We start from the raw sequence: 12,552 nt of genomic DNA on the forward strand, positions 1-12,552 counted from the left end.
ATTTTGTCAACTTTGTCCTTTTCGGAGCCATTAATAGTGTAAGTAGACAATTATCACTTATAAGAACTTAAGGTGCATTTTTCTAAAAAAAATTGTTATGTAAGACATCGAAATTTTCACACCGTTGTTTAGATAATTATCACTGTCATCAATTTCGAACGAAAAAAATATGCGTTGTCATTTAAAAAAAAATTGTCATCGCTGCCGTAAGTGGATTATCGAAAAAAAATTTTTCCACATAACAAAGTGCCCTGGATCAAATAAAAATCGACGGGTCTCACCGTTTTTCGAAAAAAAAATTGTTTAACGAAAATATGAATTTTATGCAGAACTTTTTTACCACACTGTATATTTATGTCTAAATAAAAGTTCGCAATTTAGAATTTGTAAAATACTCGTCTTCTCCATTATCCAACAATCGTGAGGTGTGGTCCTGAACAATATCGAGAAGAAACCTTGTTTTTTGAATATTGTTATATGCAGCGATTTTTGAAATTTATTGAAAAAATTAACATTTTTTAAGAACATCAACATAGTTTGCAGTTTAATAAGTCTACAAGTACTGCCTTATTATCATTCTATTATAAAATTATTGAATATATTGAAGCAGGAGAGTGTCCTATTGGCATATTCTGTGATATCAGTAGAACATTCGATTGCGTTAATCATAACAAGTTGCTTTCAAAACTATCCTCGTATGGTGCACGGGTAGTAGTAAACGAGTGGGTCGCATCTTTTTTGGAAAAACGTAAACAATATTTTAGTCTGACTTACACGGACGAGAATATTTCATTGAATATAAATTCTGAATCTCTGGTGGTCGGTATAGGTGTTCCTCAGGGATCCATACTAGGCCCAATTCTATTTTTACTGTATACCAACGAATTTGGCAACGTAGTTTCTGACACCTCTTTTGTCATGTATGCCGATGACACATCCTTGTTAGTATCTGATAACATAAACAATTCTCTAGAAACAAAAACTGATGTTTTATTAAAGTCAGTGGGTACGTGGTATAGGTCCAACCATCTCTATGTCAATCCTGAAAAAGACTCAAGTAATAACTGTTTATCAAGCGTATGTGAGTTCCAGATTGAGATATGGTGTTGTTTTTTGGGGAAATTCCTCCCTTGCATCAGACGTTTTTGTTTCACAAAAACGTATTTCAAGACACATGGCTGAAATACCTTGTGACCACTCATGAAAACAAATTTTTAAAAATTTTAATTATTTATTTAATAAAATTTAACGTTTGTCTTTATTTATCTTCGAATTGTCCGTATACGTTTTTATAAATAAGTCTACTTTTAAATTAAATTAAACCATTCATAATAAAAGGCAAAAAAGAAATTTCACATTCCTTTTTGTAAATACAAAATATCTTGTGATTCACCATTTTATTTAGGTTTAAAAGTTTTTAATAAATTGCTTTGAAAACATATTTCAGAAAAAGTATAAATATACAAAAGATATACTTATTCCAAGAAAAAGAGTAAATACCTATTTGGTAATATAAGCAAACGCTCTGATACGAAATATATATAGAATTGTTTTTGTTAAGTATTATTTATTATCCTTCTGTGCTTCTTATTATGTCGCCGTAACCAAGTTCAGATTGCTATTTCTGTTTCCCTGTGGGTATTGTTCTTTATTTCCGCTTCCGCAGCAACTGCAAAGCAAATATTATAGGTAATGTATGGTAGATGTAGCGCAGTATATTTATTAAAAATTGTTATCCCTGAACCTATCACATTAATTTAATATTCATACAGGGTCCGCCACTAGTGTGTGCATTTTTTAAATAGAATAGAACACCCTGTATATTTTTGCATGTTTGGATAGCTCTTTGCAGCAAATAATACAGGGTTTATGTGCGTTTCGATGGGCCGTTTTCCTAGTAGAGGCTCATAAATCCGAAAATAGTCCGATGCAGCTATTTGTAAACACTCAGTATGATGTAGTTTTAACGAATCTGCGACATAAACAATCATTGATAGTTTTGCAGTTTCTTAGAAACCACCGAAGTGTTGTCATTATTCTTGAGTTATACAGAGTGATCGAGCTTTGCAAATGCAAAAATTATAAAAAAATTTTAAATGGAATGACCTTTTTTTATTAGCTAATTATGAAAAGCAGATAGAATTAATTACCTTTCCAACAATACCATATTGTGTGGGGTTACTTTTGATAGTTTTCATGTAAATGAACTTTTAAATTAAATTTTCTTTTATTTTTAACTTTTCTGGCGCCCAATAAAATATCTGCTCAGTTACAATTATGTATTTACAAATGTTAACTATTTAATTAATTATTTAGTTATTATTTAATTATTGTTTAACAATAATTACCAATATTAATATTTACAAATTAGTAAATGTACAATAAATCGTAACTACAAAAGAAACAAAATCAAATCTTGAGCATGAGGTTCCAAGTACGTACATACGTTATTTTTAAAAGACCAACAAAAAAAATCAAAACAAATGTTCAAAGTTTAGTGCATTCACTTCTATGCATTTTTTAATTCTTTCTTCAAATGATGGTTTAACTCTTATTAGCACATCAGGTGTGATACTGTTAAAACAGTCTTGAATTCTCTGCTTCATATCATTTTCTGTATTTGGTGTTTGGTTAACAAACCTTGTCTTTCACATATCCCCACAAGAAAATAATTAAGAGGATGAGATCTGGGCACCGAGGTGGCCAGTTCATCGCTCCACCTCTTCCGATCCACCTATCTGTAAACTGTTGGTTTAATATGTCTTTTGGAACTGCTACACAGTGGGCAAGTACCCGGTCATGCTTGAACCACATCGTATTCAAAATTTCACGTGGCAATCCCTACATTAAGTCATCTTTTAAAAACCTGACATAACTCCAGTAATACCTAGTGCCACAGCTAGGATCGTTCGTAAGTTTAACCAACCAGACATAGGTCGGTTTGGGACTTATTGATTGTCCTCATCATTATGTTAGAACGATCCAGCTGCTTTAGTGTTGTTACCCTCAATGAGGTGTGTATACACAGAGCGTAAATGGCTCCATCTATCGTACTACTTCCTAGCTACGCCATTCTGTGACCTGCTACAATTTTCTTCCAAGAAAACATAAGTTTGATTATAATATGCTACATTTGTCTTGAATAATTCCTACATTAATACTAAATTTCAAATATATGTACCTATATATTTTAAGGAACTGGTAGTTTTAAAACAAATATGTTTACAGTTTATGATGAACTGTAAGATATATTGCAGCTAAAGTCCGAGATAACAAATTTCAAAACTATAAAAGATTTGAATTAAATTATATATATTTACAAATAATATAAATTCTAAGAAAAATTATAGATTACAGCAAATATTTCGCATAGTTTGACGAAAGTACGTATATACATTTAATTAGAATAAAATAACATTTACCGCAAATAATTCCATTTAAAACTGGTTGCTCATTTGATCCAAATACTTTTTTTTCAGTGTTCAGTGGTTGTTTTTCGATAATATTCAGAATTTTTTCAAATCCTCAGGGTTTGAGATATATTCTTCTAGAATGATCCTGCGCAAACACCCGAGTTGCTTGTGCAGAATTTTTAAAACAAAAATTGAAATTGTATCCTAAAGTTGATTGTCATTGTACTAGCGTACCATTTTCCCAAAAATGTTTGTCACTCATTAGAAAATTTTAAAAGATTGTTAAAACACTACGAAAATGCCCACAACAAGCTTACATCAAACACTTCAAAAATGCAAATAAATGTTTCTCTGTTCTTATAAATTTTTTACGAAAGAGATTTTTTTAAACTCTTTTAAATTGTTTTGGCATCATTAAAATTGAAATATCACTTTCGAAAACACTTCGTATACAAAAATTATAGGCTGTGTTCACCGTAAATGTATTTGAAATTTATTGACCAATTGACCAATTTTTATTTCAATTTTCGAGATTTGCTTTTTGTTTTTACCACTTTTATAACTAAATTTATTTCTCTTACAATCTGATCCTTAGTTAAATTACTGTTCAGAATAAATATATTTTTTTATTTATTGCCTCTCTTCTTTTCCCATTAATTTTCCGGAACGCAACCACTGATATCATAAATAAATCTCCCTTGATGTTTCTATGCTACTTTATTGTAAAAACTGTACAAAATTACACACAACACGTTAGCAACTACACACCCAGAGGCTCCACAGGTGTGCCCTTTATGAACACGCGTTATCCCGCAGGAAGATACAGTCACGCAACCTCCTGGGAGTAAGGAGCCGCTGAAAGGCCATTGTACACAGGACAAAAATTCGATTATAGCTGCCGCAGGTTAGACTACGGTACTGGGAGAGTCAATGGGCGTGACGACCATGGACCGTCTTGAACTTCCTCGTTAGCAATCGCCTGTTCTTTTGCGCCCTCTAAAAAAATAAAGATTTTTTACTAAGATCTAACACAGTAATCAATCAATAGTTGAAGTTTTTTGCTGCGCAATGAATTACACTGGACAAATTTTACCTGTAAGGAAAAAACGATTTGTAAAAAAATATTATATTACTGTGGTCTTCCATTTTATGCAAAAGCTATCAAAATCGTAATAGTGTACAGAGTGATTCACAAACGGCGACCAAAAATGAAACCTCGTATTCTTTGGTGAATTTTAAGAGGAGTATTTCTTATAATATTTTATCTAGGACGCTTTATTAAAAAGATATAGGGAGTTAAACTTCAAACAATATTTTAAATTTTTTTAAATATTTTAAAAATCAGTAAGTGAAATAATTTGAAATTAGACACATGTATTTATGAAAACATTGTCCAAAATCTGAGGCCTTTTCCTAAAATTTGGATGCTCCAGTGGTGGAGATACTGGGTATCGGTGGCATATTTTTCTAAATAAAGTAGTACGCCACTGTTTTACGGTAATGATATTTTCGGATTCGTCTTTCAATTTCAATGCAAATTACTACTCTTATGTTTTCGGGACAGTGAAATTTTGTTTGAATTTCGAGTTTTTGTACATTATGAAAAAGTATGTATACGACTCAAGAAAGAGTTGATATGGTTAGAGCCTACTTTTTGTCACGAGTAAAGAAAACGATATCAGATAGACGTAGACTTATACAGGGTGTTTCTAAAATAGGGTTCCAAACTTCTGCCGCGTTTATAACTCATTAAAATAAGCCAAAAAGTTCCTATTAACACGTGCCCTAAAACGCATCCTTAGGAAGTTATATGCCCTTAAAAGGGCTCAAACAAAACTGGTTTTTTTCAATACTTAAATTTTGCACTCACCACTTTTACTAATTAAACACTGCAAAGCTCAATTGACAGTTTATCAATAACATAAATTGTTAAGCGTTGTGGCAACGTCAGTCTTTTATTTGCCATGGTAAACAGATTTTTGTAATTTTTGGCCTAATAACTTAAAGAGCAGAGTAATTTTCAAACTCAATTTACTCGAAAACCATTGGAAATATCGATTTGGACAAAGATAATATTTTTTACGTAAAATTGTTAAGATTTTATAAATCTGTAGAGAAAATTGTAAAAAAATTGAAATAAAAAAAATTACGGGCCGAAAACCCCCTTCACCAACCTAAATGGGACGCATATGATTTGCATGTCGAAAAACGGAGTAGCCCATGTTATTTAACGTAAAAAGTTATGTAAGACCCATAAATTTTTTTCTATTTATTTGCGACCGTTTTGTCAATAACAGAAAAAAAAACAGTTTTGTTTGAGCCCTTTTAAGGGCATATAACTTCCTAAGGGTGCGTTTTAGGGCACATGTTAATAGGAACTTTTTGGCTTATTTTAATGAGTTATAAACGCAGCAGAAGTTTGGAACCCTATTTTAGAAACACCCTGTATAAGTACCGAATAAGAAAATGTTTGCCAGATTGGTTCAACATTTAAGATACTATTTGATAACAATGTACAGCCCAGTTACCAATTGTGCATGCTCTGCGACTAAAGTTCGCTCTAATTTGAAGTTACACAGTTACACTAGCTTGTTCAGCGGCGGGGTAAGAAATTTACGAAAAAAACGTAAAAAAAAGTTTTTGCGACTGAATTTGAAAAATAAACTATTGATACAAGGTCAAAGGAAGCCTCTGTAAAAATATCATCCTCACTCAAATTTATACACTGTTTTAAACATAAAAAGCAACCATTTTTAACAGTATTTACCAAATTTGTTTTTGACTGAACTTGTAAACTATATTTACGTGTGTTGTTCTGAAATAATATGCATACTTGCCAAAGCCTAGCAGAAGAGGTAAATATAAACAATTTTTATTAAGCAAGGTGTTATATAAAGTGTCATGTGTTCCAGCAAACTAGTCAAGAACTATTACACGAAACTTAAACCGTCTCTGTGTCGCCCAAATTAATCAACTGATCAACTGTTTGTGATTTTCTCTACATAGGTGGATATGACGCAATGGACTTTGGGAAGCGCGAAAGGTTCGATATGAATCCCCTAAATTTTTTCGTTTGGATAAGTATGAAAAGAGTGGAAAGTATCGAAGGCCGTTGTCAGTACCACCGATCTTCAACAGATTATTTTTATTGTAGGTGATTAAATTAGACAAATTCCTGGAGTAATGCTTCTTAGTATCGTTCGTGGAAATAATTTCAAACAATTTCTTCAGAATCGACTAATATCGTTTTATGGTTAAGTTGTTTATTTGTATTATTCCCAACGGTATTTCAATTCTTTCTATCTAAGAGCATTAAAAAACTGTTTTAAAGTAAAAATTTTGACTGGGTAAAAAACGGTGCCAAGCGACGTCCTTCAAAATCAACAATCCAAAACTTTTCTGTTTAAAGAAATCGTCAAATCAAAGGATTTGACGATTTTCTCTCTGATTTGACAATGTGTTAAATAACGAAAATTCCGACAGGGTTAAATTTTGGTGGAGACCTTGGGTACACCATTAGAAATAAAGTGTCAAAAGTCCCCATCGATCCCATGTGTGCTAAAAATGTTATTCGGGTTATATATTCTTCAAAAAGTTTATCTGCTTATCCAAAATGCCAAAACCATATCTTATTTTTACATGCGATAACCGGCTGCGATATTACATCAGCAATGTTCAATACATCAGTATTAAAATTATTTGAAAAAAAAGATTTTATTAAGATATTCTTCACCTCAAACAACAATCACAAAAGGAATTCGCTTTCTCCTTGCTGTTTATGGAGCTCCAAAAAAAAATTGATTGCATAGATAAATATAGATATTTAACTTTTGTAAAAAATACACGAAACAAGAAACAAGTACTATCTTGTCTTCCTCCAACATCGGCTTCTGCTAATCAACACTTGTATCGAGTATACTATCAAGTTCAGACATGGCTAGGCAATCAGCTGAACCTAGAAGACGGGTTGGAAATTAACAGATAATATTTTGGATCTGATTCAAACTTTACTCCCACCTGCCCCGGAAAAACTCCTAAACACTATTTTTTGCAATTGCAAAAAAGGTTGTAGTGCTAAATGTGGCTGTAGAAGAGCAGGGTTACTGTGTTCTCCAGCGTGTACTAATTGCCAAAGCCAGTTTTGCTCAAATGTCCAATTGAATACAACAGACGAAGATTCATGTGATTTCGATGACGAGACAGCTGATTCATCTTCATTTGAGCAATTTATGAACATCCGGCAAGAAGAAGAGGAAGAAGAAGAAATCGAAGAAGACATGACTGTTGAAGTCGAGTTTGAAGAGTATGAATCAGATTAAAATATAAAAAGAAATCAGAACTACAGTTAAAGTCAATAACCTATATCAATATCAATAATAATCATGCAGTTAAAAGAGTATTGTCCCTAAAAATTCCGTCATAACAGTTTGTGAAGTAGACCTACCGGGGAAACCACGTTAAAAAAAAGCGCCAAAGTACACTACCTCACAGGTAGTGTGGAAATGTGTGCATATCATGTAAAACGTGACTCCTTCAACTATTAGAATCGCGATATCTCAGGAATGGCGATTATTAGAAAAAAAGTATAAGGACCATTTTTGTAGATAATTTTAAGATCTATAATTTTGTCAGGGCTACTTTTTTGATAAAACTTACCGTTTTCGAAAAAAAATCCAAAAAACCTCAAATTTTGACCTTTGACCCCAAATAACATTTTTAGCACACATGGGGTCGGTGAGGACTTTTGACACTTTACTTCTAATGGTGTACCCAAGGTCTCCACCAAAATTTAGCTCTGTCGGAATTTTCGTTGTTTGAAATGTCTATTTTGACCGGACTACCCTTTCTATAGCAGTTTCGTTCTCTGCCACTCCATAAGTTTCATAGAATTGGTTTAAAAACGCAACATCAGGCAACACTGGCAAGCGGGCGAATACAATCGTGCTCGGGAATTGCCAGTGGCGGCGTAGATATGAATTTAAATACAGTTAAAAAAAACGAATTATAACTTAACTTTTTTAAACAAAAAATTATACTCAAAATTACACTTTAAGTAATCCTGGATGGGTGACGAAGCCTACAGTGGACCACCCCGTACAGCCAATATCTGCATCGACAAATAATGAATGTACGATATTATCGATCCCGTCTGCAGTTTCATCGAGGCTGACGTTCCATCCCGACAAAAAGGCACGCGCCAAAGTACACTACCTCACATGTGGTGTGGAAATGTGTGCATATCATGTAGAATGTGACTCCTTCAACTTTTAAAATAGCAATATCTCAGGAATGGCGATTCTTAGAAAAAAAAGTATAAGAACCATTTTTGTAGATAATTTTGTAGATCTATAATTTTTGTCAGGACTACTTTTTTGATAAAACTTACCGTTTTCGGAAAAAAATCCAAAAAACCTCAAATTTTGACCTTTGACCCCGAATAACTTTTTTAGTACACATGGTATCGATGGGGACTTTTGACACTATATTTCTAATGGTGTACCCAAGGTCTCCACCAAAATTTAGCTCTGTCGGAATTTTCGTTATTTGCAATGTCTATTTTGACCGGACTAATGTATTCAACAAATAAATATAGTAATGTGACACATATATTGGAGGTTTTAAATAGTGTTGATTAAAACTACACAGGGTTTAATAAATGAATCCTTCAGCGATTTTCCTAAAAATCGTTTTCAAAAAAATTATAATTTTTAAAATCAGTCGAATTGTGTATTCCAAAAAGAATTTGGACTTCTGTCACCTGGTAAAGTTGAATGTATGAATGAAATCGTCCTCCCTTCGAATGTTTCTAAGCGCACCACTGTCGAATGATTTCTTCCTTAAAAAAAAAACAAGGAAAGTTGGAGTCTCATCTACGCTTATACACTTCAATCCACACTGACTAGTTTCTCAATAAATCATCAAGTTTCCAAACCATTTGCATTGTTCCTCACTATCCCAACGAAGTTCATATTTTGTCGTTGTTTGAAAAACATAAACTTGCCGCCTCTCATTTAAAGCCCCGCCGTGACAAATTCATGAGGAAAACTTCGCCAATTCCTCGAATAAATCCATGACATTTCACTTCCTAAAACTCCTCTCGAGTTACGGAAAAAGGACAGCTAACTACGTTCCTAGCGTAATAAATTCCCGAATATTAAGGTACATGACTGCATTTTAACAGCCATAAATTCGGCCGTCCAACTTTTATTGCTGCAAGCCGAACATCCGCCTTACGTGTGAACCTGAAAATGTGCCACATTGATCTCCATCTGCGAGTACGCGGCAGCGACGGAGGAAGGGGGGGAGAGGAGGGGGCGAAGCGAGCAACAAGTCTTGCGTGCCTTTTTGTCGGGATGGAACGTCAGCCTCGATGAAACTGCAGACGGGATCGATAATATCGTACATTCATTATTTGTCGATGCAGATATTGGCTGTACCGGGTGGTCTGCTGTAGGCTTCGTCACCCATCCAGTATTACTTAAAGTGTAACTTTAAGTTTAATTCTTGTTTAAAAAAAGTTGTTATAATTCATTTTTTTCACTGTAGTTAAATTCATATCTACGCCGCCACTGACAGTTCCCGAGCACGATTGTATTCGCCCGCTTGCCAGTGTTGCCTGATGTTGCGTTTTTAAACCAACTCTATGAAACTTATGGAGTGGCAGAGAACGAAACTGCTATAGAAAGGGTAGTCCGGTCAAAATAGACATTTCAAACAACGAAAATTCCGACAGCTAAATTAGAAATAAAGTGTCAAAAGTCCCCATCGATCCCATGTGTGCTAAAAAAGTTATTCGGGGTCAAATGCCAAAATTTGAGGTTTTTTGGATTTTTTTTCGAAAACGGTAAGTTTTATCAAAAAAGTAGCCTTGACAAAAATTATAGATCTTAAAATTATCTACAAAGATGGTCCTTATACTTTTTTTTTCTAAGAATCACCATTCCTGAGATATCGCGATTCTAATAGCTGAAGGGGTCACGTTCTACATGATATGCACTCATTTCCACACCACTTGTGAGGTAGTGTACTTTGGCCCGTTTTTTTTAACGTGGTTTCCCCGGTAGGCCTACTCCACGAACAGTTATGACAGAATTTGCAGGGACAATACTCTTTTAACTGCATGATAATTATTGATATTGATATTGGTTATTGACTTTAACTGTAGTTCTGATTCCTTTTGATATTTTAATCTGATTCATACTCTTCAAAGTCGACTTCAACAGTCATGTCTTCTTCGATTTCTTCTTCCTTCCTCTTCTTCTTGTTGGATGTTCATAAATTGTTCAAATGAAGATGAATCAGCTGTCTCTTCATCGAAATCACATGAATCTTCGTCTGTTGTATTCAATTGGACATTTGAGCAAAACTGGCTTTGGCAATTAGTACACGCTGGAGAACACAGTAACCCTACTCTTCTACAGCTACATTTAGCACTACAACCTTTTTTGCAATTGCAAAAAATAGTGTTTAGGTGGGAGTAAAGATTGAATCGGTTCCAAAGTATTATCTGTTAATTTGCAACCCCAGTCTTCTGGGTACAGTTGATTGCCTAGCCATGTCTGAACTTGATAGTATACTCGATACAAGTGTTGATTAGCAGAAGCCTATGTTGGAGGAAGACAAGGTAGTTGTACTTGTTTCTTTTTTCGTGTATTATTGACTAAGGGACTGAGTTTCTTTTGAGTGTATATTCTCAGAATAGTATAGTTTATACATATAAGAGACACAAATAGGTATTTTTTTACATGTATTAAGTGCCTGACTATGTATATACGTGGCATATATGTGCAACTTTTAGAATCGCGATATCTCAGGAATGGTGACTCTTAGAAAAAAAAGTATAAGGACTATTTTTGTAGATAATTTTAAGGTCAGGGCTACTTTTTTGATAAAACTTACCGTTTTCGAAAAAAAAAACGAAAAACCTCAAATTTTGACCTTTAACCCCGAATAACTTTTTTAGCACACATGGGATCGATGGGGACTTTTGACACTCTATTTCTAATGGTGTACCCAAGCTCTCCACCAAAATTTAGTTCTGTCGGAATTTTCGTTATTTGACCACTATTTTTATGACTAATTTGACCAAACTAGGATTCCGTAAAAACATTACTTTTGAATGACTGCGACATATTAATCATCATTTTTTTATGTCAGTGCGAAGGAAGCCTAGAATATTAAATACATGTTCTAGCGTTTTCTAGTTTTTTATTGCCAACTGTGAATAAAACTAATTTATATTTTAAAATAATCGTTTCTGCTGTTTTATTAAATGCGTGTAATAAAAAATAAATAAAAATGTTAATATTTTTAGGTACCGAAACTATAATGGCTCTCTTCTCTACCGTGGTTTATATGGTATTTTTTNAGACTGGCTTTGGCAATTAGTACACGCTGGAGAACACAGTAACCCTACTCTTCTACAGCCACATTTAACACTACAACTTCTTTTTTGCAATTGCAAAAAATAGTGTTTAGGTGGGAGTAAAGATTGAATCGGTTCCAAAGTATTATTTGTTAAATTCCAACCCCAGTCTTCTGGGTTCAGTTGATTGCCTAGCAATGTTTGGACTTGGTCTGGACTTGGTAGTATACTCGATACAAGTGTTGATTAGCAAAAGCCGATGTTGGAGGAAGACAAGGTAGTTGTACTTGTTTCTTGTTTCGTGTATTATTGACTAAGGGACTGAGTTTCTTTTGAGTGTATATTCTTAGAATAGTATAGTTTATACATATAAGAGACACAAATAGACATTTTTTATTTGTATTAAGTGCCTGACTAGACTATGTATATACGTGGCATATATGTGCATATCATGTAGAACGTGACTCCTTCAACTTTTAGAATCGCGATATCTCAGGAATGGTGACTCTTAGAAAAAAAAGTATAAGGACTATTTTTGTAGATAATTTTAAGGTCAGGGCTAGTTTTTTGATAAAACTTACCGTTTTCGAAAAAAAAACGAAATACATCAAATTTTGACCTTTAACCCCGAATAACTTTTTTAGCACACATGGGATCGATGGGGACTTTTGACACTTTATTTCTAATGGTGTACCCAAGCTCTCCACCAAAATTTAGCTCTGTCGGAATTTTCGTTATTTGACCACTATTTTTATGACTAATTTGACCGGACTA

General features: G+C 33.6%; 1 protein-coding gene across 3 annotated transcripts in view; it reads right to left on the reverse strand.

Moving 5' to 3' along the window:
* Positions 1-4,118: 4,118 nt before the first annotated feature.
* The window catches only part of LOC108909116 (anoctamin-10), a 37,211-nt gene continuing 28,777 nt past the window's right edge, over positions 4,119-12,552 (reverse strand). For all 3 annotated transcript variants that reach the window (XM_018713351.1, XM_018713350.1, XM_018713349.1), the window contains one exon: positions 4,119-4,409. In XM_018713351.1, coding sequence (XP_018568867.1) covers positions 4,341-4,409 — 69 coding nt within the window. In that variant the 3' untranslated portion in view covers positions 4,119-4,340. The remainder of the gene's footprint in view (positions 4,410-12,552) is intronic.

The sequence above is a fragment of the Anoplophora glabripennis genome, unplaced genomic scaffold (genome assembly GCF_000390285.2).
Source record: "Anoplophora glabripennis isolate ALB-LARVAE unplaced genomic scaffold, Agla_2.0 scaffold362, whole genome shotgun sequence".
Classification (NCBI taxonomy): Eukaryota; Metazoa; Arthropoda; class Insecta; order Coleoptera; family Cerambycidae; genus Anoplophora; species Anoplophora glabripennis.